This window comes from Lacerta agilis, chromosome 8, assembly GCF_009819535.1.
Source record: "Lacerta agilis isolate rLacAgi1 chromosome 8, rLacAgi1.pri, whole genome shotgun sequence".
Lineage (NCBI taxonomy): Eukaryota > Metazoa > Chordata > Lepidosauria > Squamata > Lacertidae > Lacerta > Lacerta agilis.
This window is the reverse complement of record NC_046319.1, coordinates 53,341,401-53,357,354: the sequence shown is the minus strand read 5'-3', so window position 1 is coordinate 53,357,354 and position 15,954 is coordinate 53,341,401. Positions and strand designations below refer to the sequence as shown.

Sequence of the window (15,954 nt, the reverse complement as noted above, 5' to 3'; positions counted from 1 at the left end):
CCTCCCCTCATTCAGTGGTGCTTGGCTGCTCTCCAGAAGGTCTTTGCTGAGCATTACTTGAATGAGGCACCAGCCTCTTCCTCAGTGAGATGGAAGCTCCTCAGGTTCCTTGGTGATTTAGGAGGTTGATGACCTGCCCAGTCTCACCCACTCTTAGCTAGAGCTGCAGGTTAATATCAGTTGCTCTAATTGCCACCTCTTCAGATGCGGCCACCAGCTTTTCGTAGCACATCTAGGAGCATTCCCACTCAGCCCCATGCCATTTATGCCACCTAGGGGAATGCCAGTTTGTACAGGATGAACTTGCAAAAGTGCACCTGTGCATATAAACGCAACCTGTAAATCACTTCTCTGCCCTGGAAACTAGAGGCATGACCCAGGCATATGTTCAGTGGATTGGGCACTTTCAGGCCCCCTTGAGATGATGATGTTGGAGGGTAATGGAGAGGCTATCCCACAGTACAGGGTCTCCATTGCAACTGCATAATTTGTTTCCACAGTTTGACAGGCTCCAAGTAAGTCAACAAGGCCCTCCCATTGTTCCCGTCTCTGTTGACAACCAGTGATGGGGGCTGTCTGCTTGAATCATACCAGAGACCATAGCCAGGCAGCCAGGTTGCCAACTCTGAGAACTCTGCACAAAACCACTCAAAACTGGTGATTGGATGTAATGCCTTTCGATTATTTCTTCCAGGAGTACACATTTTTAAAGGAGTGGCAGTCTACCATAAATAAATAAATAAATAAATAAATAAATAAATAAATAAATCTTTGCATGGTTTATTTTCCAAGAGAACATCTCCCCAAAGTGTGTGCTGGGGAGTTCAAACATCCCTGCTTTGGCCTCTTGCAATGGGGAGACTCAGTTGGCTTCTCTGCCTCTTGGATCCAAGCGATGCTCCCTGCATGCCAAATGCAGTCAGGAAAGCTGTTTAGGCTGCAGGCGAGGGAGATGGTAATTACCCAAAACACAGAGAAAAATGAAGTCCCCACTTCATTCCCCTGACATTCAGCTCACTCAAGTCTGTGGCTCTGCCAAAACAGAGGCGTGCCTGCTGCCAATTTCCCCACGAGAGTTTTTGAGCTGTTCACTAAGTGGTTGACAGATGCACCAAGTAAACACTCCTCAACAAGAGAGAAAGGTGGGAAGAAAAGGCAGCAGATGGTGTTCCTATTTGACGGAGAAAAATACCGGGGGTGGAGGGATGGCTGATAGTTTGGCGGAAGTACCCCTGTGCTGCATGCCAAAGGTCCTGAGTTCAATCCCCAGAAACTCCCTTGGAAAACATCTCAGTGGAAGGAGTGGGAAAGGAGTCTCCCAGAGACTCTGGAGACCTGCTGCTGCCAGTCGGAGTAGAGCATTATGGGTAAGATAAACCAAGAATCTGTTTCAGTACAGATAAATTTTGTAAGTTCATGTGACAATAGGCCATCATTCTTAGAGACAGAGCTCAGTAGCAGAGCATCTGCCTTTCATGCAGAAGGTCCCAGGTGTCTCCAGGTAGGACTAGGAAAGGCTATTGTCTTATGCTCTGGAGAGCAGCTGCCAGTCAGTGTAGACAATACTGAGCTAGTTGTATCAAGGCTCTGACTCAGGATAAGGCAGCTTCCTACATGTCTATTAAAAGGATTTGGCAGAGAGATCTTCAGTGAAACCATCTATGGCATTGTCAAAGTTTTGAAAGAGAAGAATGTGGTGTGTCTAGAGGCTGGAGGGGGAAACAAACAGCCCTAATCTGTACATTTATATAGGTAGGTAGAGAGATAGAGAAATTGGGGACTCAGCACCAGCCATGGCTGGGGGTTGCAGAGACTGAAGCATGTTCTACTCTTGTTTCACCTCTGTCCCTAAGTTAACTCATGTTCCTTTGGTTGTGATCTAGCCTAGAGGACTGGTATTTTACACATGTATGCTTAGTCCTGTGTTCTCCTGAAGAATATGGGCAGCTGTCTGTCAAAATAAAGGTGCCAGATGGGATTAGAAGCGACACTGGCACAAATGCATTCAGAGTCAGACCCATCGAGCACAGTATTGTCTAGACTAATTACACTGTCTATTCAAACTGGAAGTGGCATTCCAGGATGTCAGGGTGTGTGTCCACACCCTCAACCCACTCTATCTGGGGATGGCTGAGATTGAATTTAGGCTGTTCTGCAAGCTAAGTACGTGCACCTGGAGCTAATTATGACTTGTTACTGGGCTTAGGTTCATCTCCACCACCTGCCTAATTCAGAGCAATCTTTGCCTCCAGAAAGAGACAATGGCCCAAGCAAAAATGCAGGCTCAGAATCACCCAAGCTGGCTTTCTGCTAGAGTGAGATCAGGACCATAGACAGCAACAATGAAGACTGCCCAGGATGCAAATGCAAGACTTTCAGGACTGTAGACAGTAATCCTGCAGTACTGAGCACACGTCCCTTCACAAAAGATGCAAAAGCAGTTCCATCAGGATGCATTGTACTTGTTACCTCTTTGATGAAATTCATGAAGCGTCCACCAAACCGCCAGGCTTTATGCCGATGGCACTGGAGGGAGTTGACAGTCATCTGTGGAGCCCGTTGGTAGCAAACGGAGACAATGTGGACGGCATCGTACAACAGGGCAGCATCTGTCTAAAATGAAGGGGAACAGGATTTGCTTTGATAACAGCTCTAGTAGCAAGGAAGCCTTTCACCTCCCAAGTGATGATGATGATGATGCCACCCCCACTACAGGAAATCCATTTTGGCCAAGATAGTCTTTGGTTCCAGCCTCCTTAGGTCATCTGAGCCATCTGCAGCATGCTGCTACTTTCATCTTGGTAGTCTCTGGTCCAGTTTACATGGACATCATTAAATGGCCTTCTGTCAAGATCATGCATCTGGAATCCTACAGAGGCAGGAGTAGCAGCAGCAAAGGGAAGGCAGTGAGCAGGGGAAGGATGAAACACTGTATCCCATGGCAGTTTCTTCACTCCAAATTGCCTCCTCCCAAAATACCTATTCTATAGAAGTTGCTGTCAAGATTTTGTGACATGCATTCATGTGTAAGGTGTAGTTCTGCTGATGATTCACAGGTGATTGCATTAACTGCCCCCCACAGAGAAACAACTGCCTTGTCTTCCCAACACGTTGTCCAAAACAGAACCAGACAAAAACAGAGCTTGCAACAGTTTGACATGCAAACTCCCTTGCCCCTTGCCCTCATCAACACAGGTTTGCGCACACACACTAAAAGACAGGAGTAGTTTAAATGGGCCATCGTACCATCATCACCCCTGTGATCAACCCTGGCTCGGGCTTGGGGGCTGCCTGCAACCTCTCCATAGACCATTTGTCAATGATGGCAGAGACATGAGGATTCTCCACGTTCAAGATGCGGAAGCCAGTCAGGTTCACTCCAGAGTAGCGATATTGCTCTAGATCCAATGCATAAAGATCCTTTAAAAAGAAAGAGGGAGACTTAATTTCAGTGCTTTTTCTACTTCCCCCTTGACTTCATTTAGCTCTTTTTTTGGGAGGGAGGGACAGTCTTCAAAGGTGGGCCAAGTCCTCTGAGACACTTCACCACTCTTATTGAAACTTGGCTCCCCTTGAAATTCAACAGCTGCTCTGCCTGAGCAAATTCCCCCTGAAGCTGGTCCTCCAATGTTACTTTAGGAAAAGATTCAATGGTGTTTCCAGCTGGGAGGCATTTCCCTGTCTTGCATCAGTTAATTATGGTGCTGATTAATTATGCATTAATTCCAATAAGAGAATACTGAAAATGTTTGAAATGGGGGGAAAGAAATAATTTGGAAAGTATGACATTAAATCTTGTTTTAGTTGCCACTTCCAAGCATCAAAACCCATCATTCTGGAATACTAGTATTGCTAATATTTTCAACATCTTGTAATTTTTCAAGTGGGGGGAGAGGCAGAGTAAGCATACAATTAAATTTTCTCAAAACCACAAGCAGCCAAAATAAACCTTGGCAATGATGATGCTTCAGTCTAATATGGCAGTCTAGTCTATTCACGAGAGAAACACAAAGCCCACAGGAAAATGGCTGACTGTTTCAGATTTGTGCCATCTCTGGTCTTTTAGACTGCCCACTCCCCTAAGAGTAGGTAGGATCCACATGTGCAGTGGGACACAGGAGTTATTTGCCCACTGCAAATTTACCATTCATTGCATGTACAACACCATGCAGAACACCACATCTCCACCAGATATTATCATTTAGGAATATCATTAACCATTGTATAGTAACAGACTGAATGATTTGTTCCAGTTCCAGTTCTCAGGCTGTGGGCTTTACTGGTTATTCCTTACTCTATGTCCCACTGGATAGCTGATGAAGAAATCTGAACCTTGTTTGTGGGAGCCCAGTTAGCATCACTGCATTGGCCAGGATCTGGGAGGAGAAGTGCGAGCATTGACTGGATCACCAAATTTTCACCCACCTCCCACTTCCACATGTACAACCCAGAGCTTGTCATCTTGCATGCATTAAACTGGATGGATTTATGTGGTCTTTCTTTTTTCTCCTAACCATCTCAGACCTCTACTAAAAGGCCTGGTCCCCTGACCCAGAATCCTCAATTTCTGCCTGACAGGAGCCTCTTGTGGTCGGAAGATGTGCTCTTGGCCATCTTCCAGTTTGAGACCAACACACATTACAATGTTAGGAAGAGTTTCTTTCATGTCCTCAAAAGACTTTTCTTTATTTATTTTTATTTAACTGCAGGGCCGGCCCAAATACATTTTGACACTAGAGGGCCCCAAAATGGCACACTCTCCCCACTAGGGAAGAAGGGGTGAGGAAAGATATACATCAGGAACAAGGAGGGAAGAAAGACCAAAACTGGGATCTGCTGCCCCTGTGGATCCTGCTGCCTGAGGTGGTCACCACACCTTGCCTCATGGGTGGGCCGGCCCTGTTTAATTGGTAACCTTTGCTGTCAGTACCAACAGCTAGAGTGCCCAGAATTGGAAGATCACCATCAAGATGTTTCTTGACTTTATGACCCACCTCCACTGTCTGCAAGTGAGAGGGCAATAAGTGGAGGAGAGGTGGAATGGGAACCATTCAGGCAAAGTGCTGGCAGGGAGCCCAGGCCTGCCTCTTGGCAGTCAGTGTGCACAGGGGGCATTTGCAAGTCCCACTCCAGTGCACTTCCTTAATACTTCCCAGGGCTTTGCAGAACAGAGCTGGAATATTAATTCCCGCCGTCAAAGTGAGGTCTGCACTTCAGGAGGTCTGTAGTTTAAACCTACCACAAACTCATCTAAATGGGGCTTGAAAGAGAGGTGAGTGAGGCGGTTGCTCTGCTACGCAGGAAGGAGCAGGAACAGCTGACCCCAATGGAAGGGAAAGGATATGGCACTCAGCAGCATCCCAGTTAGCATTTGGCTGAGAGGACACAACAGCATTAGAAACATGTGTAAAGAGAAGTTCTTTTAAACCTGTATCTCATGCTAGTGAATGCTTGGCGTGTGAGCCAATCTAAGGCAGAGCCCAGGGAATTAGCAAAGAATCACTCACACACACACACACACACACACACACACACACACACACAATTTCCCACCTTCAACAAAAGCCATAGGTACTGATGGTGCTGAGGTTAGAATTAACCTGGTTTGGCTTGCTTGCTTGCTTAATAGAACACCCTTTCCTCTAAGGTTCTTTCCCTCCTCATTTAATCATTCCACCCGACATTTCCCAAATGCAGTGATCAGGAATCACAGGTGGGGGCGATAGTCTTCACTTGTTGGTGGCTAACTCAGACCCTGCCCCCACCACTGGGCTCAGACCAGAACTTTTGCCACTCGGTCGAAGAAACAACTTGGAAACTCTTAAATTAAATCAGCTCCACTATTCTTTTTCTCTTTGACTTCCCCCTGATTGGTTTCACTCCTCATTTCAACCGTCCTCATTTAATTTCCACATGAGGTACCACGTGAGGTAGTTTAGACAGAGAGGCAGTGCCCAGCCCAGCTTCGTGGCAATGTGGGGATCCAAACCCTAGTCTCCTGGGCCCAATCTGATATTCTAACCACCACCCCACATTGGCTTTCAAATATGAATTTGTCTGGAACTTGTCACAATCAGCTGTATTGCAACTTGAGTGCCATTCCCCTCAAAAGTTCTCATCTGGCTTGGAATGTTAAATGAGATTCTGCATATGCTCAGCCAGCAGTCAATGGACCAGGCACTTAAAGCTAGCCTGTATTGATTGCTGTGGAACTACATGAGCTGGTTAAATGGCATGTGATTTATAAAACAAGGCTCTGCCGCATGAATAAGCAAACTGGGTGTGCGTGTCTAGGGCAGGGTGCTGAACCATCCACACTCACTGCACGATCAACTATACATGTGGCCCCAAACCACAATTCCCTGGAAGCAACTTGATGGTACACGTGGACCCAGCGCCATCACCACACATGATCAGTTAGGAAAGAGCTCCAGGAAAGCTGGTGAGCTTTTTCTGAATGTAAATGGAGTATGATTGAAAATGCTGAGCCATCTCTAATCACAGCCAATGCTGATACCAGCTGCTGCATTTCTTTAAGGCACACATACACATGTGCACCATCAGAAGGAAAATGCAGAGGCTGAAACTTTGGGGCTTCCAGGCAGGTCTATATCCAAAGCTGTTTACATTTTGTGGCTAGTCGTTGGCTGTTGCTTACATTTTTGTATTGCCTTCTGTTGGATCACTATCCATTTTCTCATTCCACAAAGCATGAATCAAAAATCTTAACAGGGTCACATAAATATTTTGATTAAAAACTGCACATTTCAAAAGTTCACAAACAACATATTCCAGTTCTTTTATTTCCTATTTTTTTTATTTCCTTCTGTGCTCACGATTTCACCTGGTGCTTCTTCCATCCTAACAGCTATTAATAAATTAATCACCATTTCATGATACTCTGCTGTCGAGAGTACCTCTTGCACATCCCCAAAGGATTGCATTTTTATTTATTTTTTTGGGTCTGTGACTATGGGACACAAATAGTCACAACAATGAGCAGTTGCTTGAGGCAGGTTCCATCTGCGCTGTACATTTAAAGCAGTAAAATACCACTTCAAACAGTCAGACTCAGGATGATCCTCTGCAAAGCTACACACCAGCATCCCCCAAACTGGTGCCCTCTAGAAGTTTTGGACTACAGCTCCCATTAGTCCCAGTATCCTATGGCTGTACTGGCTGAGGCTGATGGCTTATAGTCCAAAACAGTCGGAGGGCCCCAGCTTAGTGAAGGCTGCTCTACAGTTTCAACGTTTCTGTTTGGAAGGAACAGTTGCTCCCTTACCTTTGTCTAATGCCGACCTGCATTGCTTGCATAGTCCACGGGGGACCTTTTAGAGAAACACAACAGACTAATTCCAACTCCCCTCCCAGGGGCCTCTTATGGCAGAAATGGCAGCTCCAAAGAGAACAGAGCCTGGAGCAGCAGCTGCTTAAAATATCTGTCCCACGATACAGCTGTTATTTCAGGGAAGTGGCACTAATTGTAATTGCTTATCTATTAATTTATTGTAATTCTTTCTTGCTCTCTCCCCCTCCCACACACTCCTTCTTCATCTTCACCTCCAGGCTTGTACTTGTGTGCAAATTAAAGAAAAAAGTTCACAAGACTCAGCTGGGCCTGATTAATAGGAGGTTATCAGAGAGTTGCAAGAAGCTGTTGCAAATAGATAACGGTGGCAGCAGTAATTAAAATGTCTTTTCGTTTTGGTGGAAGGATGGACTGTTTAAAAAAATTAAATGTGGATGTTTCCAGGCATGTGATTTGGTGGTGGTGGTGGGGGGGTTGCTATCTGGTTCTGTGACATGGTCTGGGGATGAGTGGAGCATCATTCTTGCTAAAACTAAGCAGGTCTGGGGGTCTGGCCAGGACCTGGATGGGAGGCAACCCAGGAAGGAATTCCAGGTGTGTGGCCTTGAGTTCCATGACAGCAGGGGAGGAGTTTATTAAAGAAATGAAGAGGGGAGATAGCAAGATGGCAGGCAGAGGCCAGGATTTCCCACCTGCTCTACAGTGGGCTTGCTCCGCACACCTCAAAACACACACACACCCTCACTATCAGAAGAGACCCTAGCATGGAGGTCTCCATGTTCTTCCCCCAAGTTGGTGAGGCTTATTTGACATCAGCACAAAACTGAGCCTTCTGTTATTTGCCCACTCCTATGGAAGGGAGCTGGGTATGTTTAGCTTGGAGAAGAGATGAGTGAGAGGTGATATCTGAAGGTCTGCCATATGAAGGATTAAGCAAGCTTGTTTTCTGCTTCTCTGGGGGGGGGGTAGTACCTGAACCAATGGGCGCAAGTTATGATAAAGAAGATTCTAACCAAACATTAGGAATAATTTTCTGGTGGTAAGAGCTAATCACCCTCCTGCATTCCTCATAAGGCTTGGTTTCCTGACCTTCGATCATCTTGGTTGCCCTCCTCTACACACCTTCCAGGTTGTCAATATCCTTCTTATTTTTGTGGGGCTCAGAACTGGACACAGGGCTCCAGGTGGGGTCTGACCAAGGCAGAAAAGAGCAGTGCTATGAATTCCCTTGATCTGCACACTACTGTTTTTTTGCTTTTTTTGAAATGGTTCTTCCTAACTCGAACTTAGCTGGTGCAGTTAGAGCCAGAGAGCAGTTAACCACCCTCCCCCCTTGTGGATACCAATAAAGGGCAGTAAGACAGGTGTGTGGTCGAGATACTTTACCAGTGTGGTGAAGATAAAGTGGTAGTACTCCGTCATCATTCCCATTGCCATGGCCTGAGAAGAAAGCAAAGACAGCATGTGAATTTGTAACAGAAAGAATGAGCCCACAAAGCCTTGCAGGAAATAGGTTTAGCAGCTTCAGTGGCTGACTTGAGCACTTTGGCACCCCATGCAAGACCAAAATTTAACACACACACACACACACACACTTCCAGCCCTCATGCTACCTTCCGAAAGGCAGGTAAGAAGGTGCTGCCTTACCAAAGGAGGGTAAGGAGGCACTGGGCTTTCTGAAGGAGGCTGGGAAAGCATAGACTAGGCTTTGGGAAGAAGGCAGGGGAAATCTAAAACCATATCAGAGTCTCATGCCCCCATCCCTGTTGCTTGCGCACTGCTCACACAGCCCAAAATCTGGCTCTGGAAGCTTTAACACTTTGGTGAGTGGGAATGGAACATCTCAAGGCCCAAGGCAACCAATGAGTCCCCCTTTGTCACAGGCCATTCAATGCTGGGACTCACAGCAACAGAACACTAAAATCGCTGACCCCAACTTGTTGGCAATCCAACCTCCCAGGTTTGGCTACTGACTTACTCACAAGAACAGCCTGTTGGATCAGGACAGTGGCCCATCTAGCCCAGCATCCTGTTCTTACAGTGGCCAACCAGGTGTCCCAAAGGGAAGCCCACAAGCAGGATTCAAGCACAAGAGCACTTTCCCAGCAACTGGTATTCAGAAGCATTGCTGCCTCCAGCTGTGGAGGCAGAGCACAGCCTTTGTGGCTAGTAGCTGTTGATAGCCCTCTCCTCTATGAATTTGTCTAATTCTCTTTTAAAGCCAACCAAGCTGGTGGCCATCACGGCCTCCTGTGGGAGCGAATTCTATACTTTATGCACTGTGCGAAAATGTCCTGAATCTTCCAGCCTTCAGCTTCACTGGATGTCCACGAGTTCAGGCTGAACTTAGTTGTCAGCTCCTCTGTCAGGCCTGCCTATATCCTAGAATTCTGAACAAGTGTGGTCCTCCTGGGTGCTAGATTCCACTTCCCTGAGAATTTCAACTTCCTTTTAAAATGCTTCTAGCAGAAAGTGTTTCACCTCTGGGCATGAGTAAGTGCCTTGATGAGTCATTTGCCCCAGCAGTGCACTTTGTGGATTCACTGTTCAATTAAAATAGATGCTTTGCTAGGTTTATTTAAAGATTCCCAGGACCAGTTTTAAATATTATGTTTCAATAGCAGCTGCCAGAATGGAGACAGCCAAACAATGGAAAACCCTAAATCACCTTTGCCAACCTGGCACCCTCCAGATGTTTTGTACATCAACTCCAGCCAGCACTGCCATATGATGCCAGGGCTTATGGGAGTTGTAGTTCAACGCATCTGGGGGGGGGGTCACCAGATTCGCAAAGTCTGCCCTAGATGAATGTTGCAATTCAATTTGCAAAGATCTGGAAAATAGCTTGGACGGGAAGCAATGAGCAGATCAGAGTCAGCTCACAGGAAAATTATTAAGTGCTTTCTGGAAACGTGGTTACCGTTTGTCACATAGGTCAATAAAGGAGGGTCCCAAACCCAGCCCCCCATTCCCACACATGTCTGTTGGGAGTGATGTCCTCACCTGATTTATAACACAGCTATTCTGTTAAATGCTTCCTGGACAAGCTATTATCTTTGAGGCAGACATGAAGAATGAAAATTGAACTCTTCAGTATTTGTTTAACATTTGTTGTTCATCCTGTAATGTACCTTTACAGACTATACTGGTTTGTCCTGCCAGCTGTGGTCTTGCTTAAGGGCTACAGTTCTGGCACAAGGTCAGTTTGAAATAAATATCCCCCAGGAGGTGCTCCCTGATAGACCCACCTGAATTAGCCCAGCTACTTAAAGATGTGCTATGGAGACCAGCTCATGGAATTTGTTTTATACACTCTCCCTTTCCAACACATTTTTTTTCTGATCTAAGATGACTGCAAAGGTACAAAGTCTATATATACATATATACACCCCCCCAATAAATCTCAAGCTTCATAGAAATTGTGATGAAAGGAAAGGAGCTTTCAACTTGTTAGATCTGAATTAGCTTTGATTCCCTCTGTTTTGTGTGGGCCTTTAACATGCACCCCCTCACACACAGCTGATTAAGTAATAAACAACCGGGAGTGGACCCCTCAGTCGTCAGAAGGAGGATTGCATTCAGTGCTTGGAAACTCTAATTAGAAATATTTCAATGGTCAAATTAAATTGCAGAGGTAAGTGTGTGGCTGGGAGTTGGAGAGGGTGAGCGGGGATGGGAACAAAAGCTGTTCTCCTGTATTTGTCAATGACATCAAATCAATTAGTACAAATTGAAAGTGCCTGGCAGGTTGCAGAAAATGATGCCTATATAGCCTGGGAAGGAACGTTGCTGCTGGCGCCCAAAAGAAGATTCAGTGCTTCCAAGGAGGAAAGGGATGGAGCTTAATGGGTGGGTTGGAATCAAGAGCCATCACTGCAGTGGCTAGCAAGAAAAGGTTGCTGCAGAAAAAACCCCAAATGCAGCACATCTACGGCACTGCTGATGATTTGTGCGTCAGAGGATGGGACAAGCCATCATCTAACGATGGTGGTGCTGACACCATTCGTTTTCATTTTAAAGGTTTCATTTTAAAGAAGCCTCAGTGACTGCTTGTGAAGTCATGCAGTTTTATTCTGAAAGAAGCTACAGCAGAATTTTCCTGGATCAGCACACCCTGGATCCAGTCAGAACCAGGGGCAGGGGGAGCCGTGTGCAGGAAGGGGGCCAGGATAGAAGAGTATGGCTGGGGGGTTGCCAAGAGGCTTGGGAGGAGTTCCCATAAGAATGTAATATGATAATAGCCTACTGGATCAGGTCAAAGGCCCATTTAGTCCAGTATCCTCTTCTAACAGTGGCCAACCAAAAACCTCTGATAAAGCTGCAAATCGGACCTGAGCACAAAGTCACTCACCTTTCCTGTGGTTTCCAGCAACTGGTATTCAGATGCATTGCTGCCTTCAACCATGAAGGCAGTGCACAGCATCTATCATGGCTATTAGTCACTGATATCCTTTTCCTCCATGAATTTACCAAATCCTCTTTTAAAGCAACCAAATTTGGCAGCCATCATGACCTGTGGGAGTGAGTTCCATAGTTTAACTCAGTGCTGTGTGAAGAAGTCCTTTCTTTTATCTGTCCTGAATCTTCCAACATTCAGCTTCGTTGGAATGTCCATGAGTTCTAGTATTATGAGAGAGGGAGGAGAACTTTTCTCTATCCACTTTCTCCATGTCATACATTATTTTATAAACTTATTTTATGAGAAGCTGGTAAAATGTGGGCTGGATGAGGTAACTATTAGGTGGATTTGCAGCTGGTTGACTGACCGAACCCAAAGAGTACTCATTAATACTTCATCGGCATCATGGGGGGGAAAGTGAGAAGTGAGGTGTCCCATGGTTCTGTCCTGGGCCCATTGTTGTTTAACGTCTTTCTAAATGACTTGGATGAAGGAATTGAGGGGATGCTCATCAGATTTGCAGATGGCACCAAACTGGGAGGGATAGCTAATGCCACAGAAGACAGAATTGGAATTCAAGATGACCTTAACAGATTGGAGGACTTTTGCCCAAACCAGTAAAATGAATGTCAAAAGGGATAAATGCAGGTTTCTACATTTATGCAGGAAGAACCAGCTGCACAAATATAAGATGTGGGGCATCTAGATTGCCAGTAGTATGTGTGAAAAGGATCTAGCTTAACAGGAATCAGTAGTGACGTTGTGATAAGTCAACAGTGTGATGCAGCAGCAAAAGAAGCTAATGCTATTCCTGGCTGCATCAACAGAGGCATAGTGTCTCAGTGAAGGGAACTAATAGTACCACTCTATTCTATCTTGGTCAGATCACACCTGGAATACCATGTTCAGCTCTTGGCACCAACATTTTAAAAGAATATTGACAAGCTGGGACATGTGCAGACGGTGGCCAAGACGGTCAAGGGTCTGGAAACCAAGCCTTATGATGAATGGTTGAGGGTGTTGGGTATGTTTAGCTTGTAGAAGAGGAGACTAAGAGGTGATAGGATAGCCATCTTCAAGTATCTAAAGGGTTGTCACATGAAAGATGGAGAAAGCTTGCTTTCCGCTGCTTCAGAGGGCAGGAGCTGAGCCAATGGATTCAAGTTATAAGAAGGAAGTCTCCAACTAAACATCAGAAAGACCTTTCTAGTCGTAAGAGCTGTTTTAGAGTGGAGTGGACTCCCTCGGAAGGTGGCCAGAGGATGTTTTTAAGCAGGGGTTTGGTGGCCATCTGTCAGGGATGCTTTAGTTGTGATTCCTGCATTGCAAAGAGTTGGACTAGATGACCCTTGATATCCTTTTCAGCTTTACAATTTTATGATTCTATGAGTGCTAAAGGACAAGGCTGTTGACCGGAACCTGACAGCTGAGATGGGCAGAGGAGGAGAGTGACTGAAGGGGGGGGAAGTCTGGAGATGGCAAGAATTGGGGGGGGGGATAAAGGGAGGCATGAAGATTGTTAGAAGAGGGGAAACACTCTTGCTTAGCCTTGCTGGGCTGAGAGTTCCAGCTGAGAAGCTGAAAGAGGCAGCAGCAACATTGATGCTGGCACTCCAGGCATTGATTCAGCCAACCCCCACCCTCTCCTGATGCAGGTTTATTGTAAGCCAAGTTCCCAGATTGCTTCTGCTAAGTGGAAAGGCAGGAGCCAGGGTGGTAGCCTGGCGAAGGGTCCCTCCACAACCACACACAGTCCTCTCTTCTTTTGCCATACCCCTTAACTGCTGTCACTGAAAGCAGGTGTTCGAGGATGCTATGATTTCCAGTCTGACTGACAGCACCCTCCCCCTCCCGTCCTGCCACTCTCTAGCCAGAGGGCCTCCTGGTTTTGTGCTGCTTCTGCTGAAATTACTAGGGCAGAATTTTGCTTGGAGGGACAATGGAGCAGTTTGCAGAGAAGTAGGAAACTGGGGACACAGGGAGGGAGGGAAACCACAGAGCACAGCAGAGAGTCTGCTATACCTCTGTTTTCCTTTCCATCCTTTGTCTGATCAGGATGTCACTGCTGGTGGGGGCAAGACCCAAGAGGTCTGATTTCTGAATCAGTGATGCAGAGGGAAGGGACCAGCCATATGACTCTAACATGCGCTGAAGTGTCAGCTGACTACACTGAGGCTAATCTGGGCACGGGGTGAGCTGGTCATGCACGGTTAGACTTGTTCAGCATGCATCTCTCTTTAAAGAGGCCACTCACGGCCAACTCCAGAGAGCCTTTATGAAGGTGCAGTCCTGTAACATCTGCACACATCACTGAATTGGGATTTAGGAGTAAGAGATGGGGTTTTATGCCTCTGATATTACTCCTCAGTATATAATTAAGGTGAACTACTAGGATAGGAACAGAAAGACCAAAACTCTGGTGGTGGGGAATTCCAAATGTCACCTTGGCTGAATTGGTGGCTATTATCACTATCACTATTATTATTTATTGCATTTAAATCCCACCTTTTTCTCCAAGAAGCTCAAGGTATCCTATATGGTTCTCCCCCTGCTCATCTAATCCACACAACAACCCTGTGAGGTAGGTGAGGCTGAGAGTCAGTGACTGGCCCAAGGTCACCCAAGGAGCTTCAGGGCGAAGTGGGAATTTGAACCCTGGTCTCGAGCTCCCTGGAGAAAAAAGGTGGGATATAAATGCAATAAATTAATAAAATGTCAAACTGAAGGAAGTAGCTCCCTCCCTCCTGTAAAATAGTTCGTAGTTCTAAATGAATGCTACATTTGGGGGATTTCCCCAAGCTGTCTGCACATGCTCAAGAGCACCCTAGCTATCCTATAAATGAAAAATAATAATAATAATACATGCACTATCAGCCTGTTCTGCAGAGAAGAGGCAGAAGGAGCCACTGCCTTGAAAAGACATAAACTAGCAGGCGCTGCAGGATATATCAATGCAAACACATTAAAGTGCCACTTTGCAGTATCTTCCAATTTGTTTGGAGCCACAGGCAAGCTCTGCACATTCCCCAACTGCCTGTGTCCTGGAAGGACCACACAGGATTTTCCCAGGCTGTGCTGTGCCTCCCCCTGCTCCCTCTCCCCACCCCTCAGATGCCTTCCGTCATGAATGGAGCAGACGGGCACAATGAACGATAATAGAGCTGCCTAATAAAGGAAGAGTGCCGGCACATGAATATCAGAGGAGGCAGGAGATGTCAGTTCTGCTCACCCATTCGCAGAATGATCCCTCCCAGGCCAAAATCTCACAGTAATTTGGGACTTCCGGCGGCGACGCAATCGCCGGGTGGTCGAGGGCTGCTTCGGGTCCGAAGCGCCCTGTCCATCCCGGGGGTTAGGAGCCCCGCTACCGCAAAGCGGGGCTCCGGTTGGGGTGCGGGAAGAGCGTCCCGCACCCTGGGCTCCCCGGCAGCGCCCGCGGAGGCTCCGAACCCTTCCCTCGCTCCCCCTGTAAGGGGGGAGTGGGGGTGAAGGGACAACGGAGCCGGGCTTCGGGGACATGCCCCAACCGGGATGCAAATGCGGCGACAAAGCCCGCGGTGAGCGTCTAAGTTCTACCTGTGAAGAATAGAGCTAAAGGAACCCGGTGGTCGTGAGTAAAGAATCTGATTAGAAATCGTGCTTTTGGAACGATCCGGGGGGAAGGAGAAAGGCAGCCTGCCTCCCTCCCTTCGAGCTGAAGAATGTAACCAATTTGAGTGATTACTGCTACAGAACTGGTTACAATGTATTTAAAATTGACACATGAGACTGGCAAACTCTTTTTTCGGGAAGCTAACTAGAGGAAAATATCTCCATTTAAAGTTGCGGTATTTGCGCTCCAGCTCAGAAAAATGGCGACGAACAAAGAGGGGAGTAGAAATACAACACCCACTTCCTCCTCCTCTGCCAGTATGCTGGGCTTCGTCCTTGAACTGGTATTGAACTCTGGACTAACGGATGAACAGAGACTCACTGCCTTGAAGGTGGAACTGCTTTACAGAAAAGTCAAAGTCTTGTGTGGGGGTCTGAAAGGGAACCAATTGCCCACAGAGGAGGCTTTTAAAACTTTTGACACTTTGGAAGAAAGCCTTGCCAAGGAGCTGAGAGGGTGGATGGAAAGATGGAGAGAAATGAGTGAGCTACTTCGGAGAAGAAATTCGCTTTTTGGGGGTGGCAGCCCCAAGGCGACGTCAAGATTTCTTATATCCAGTCCCCGAGGTGTGAGCTCGGGGCCAGGGACAGA

At 46.6% G+C, this 15,954-nt stretch overlaps 1 protein-coding gene across 2 annotated transcripts in view; it reads right to left on the bottom strand.

The window, feature by feature from the left end:
* GRIK3 (glutamate ionotropic receptor kainate type subunit 3) overlaps nucleotides 1-15,954 on the bottom strand; it is a 197,290-nt gene that overhangs the window by 44,662 nt on the left and 136,674 nt on the right. For both annotated transcript variants that reach the window (XM_033157504.1, XM_033157505.1), the window contains exons 5-7: nucleotides 8,699-8,752; nucleotides 3,247-3,420; nucleotides 2,470-2,613 (exon numbers count right to left, since the gene is read on the bottom strand). In XM_033157504.1, the coding sequence (XP_033013395.1) occupies nucleotides 2,470-2,613; nucleotides 3,247-3,420; nucleotides 8,699-8,752 (372 nt within the window). The remainder of the gene's footprint in view (nucleotides 1-2,469; nucleotides 2,614-3,246; nucleotides 3,421-8,698; nucleotides 8,753-15,954) is intronic.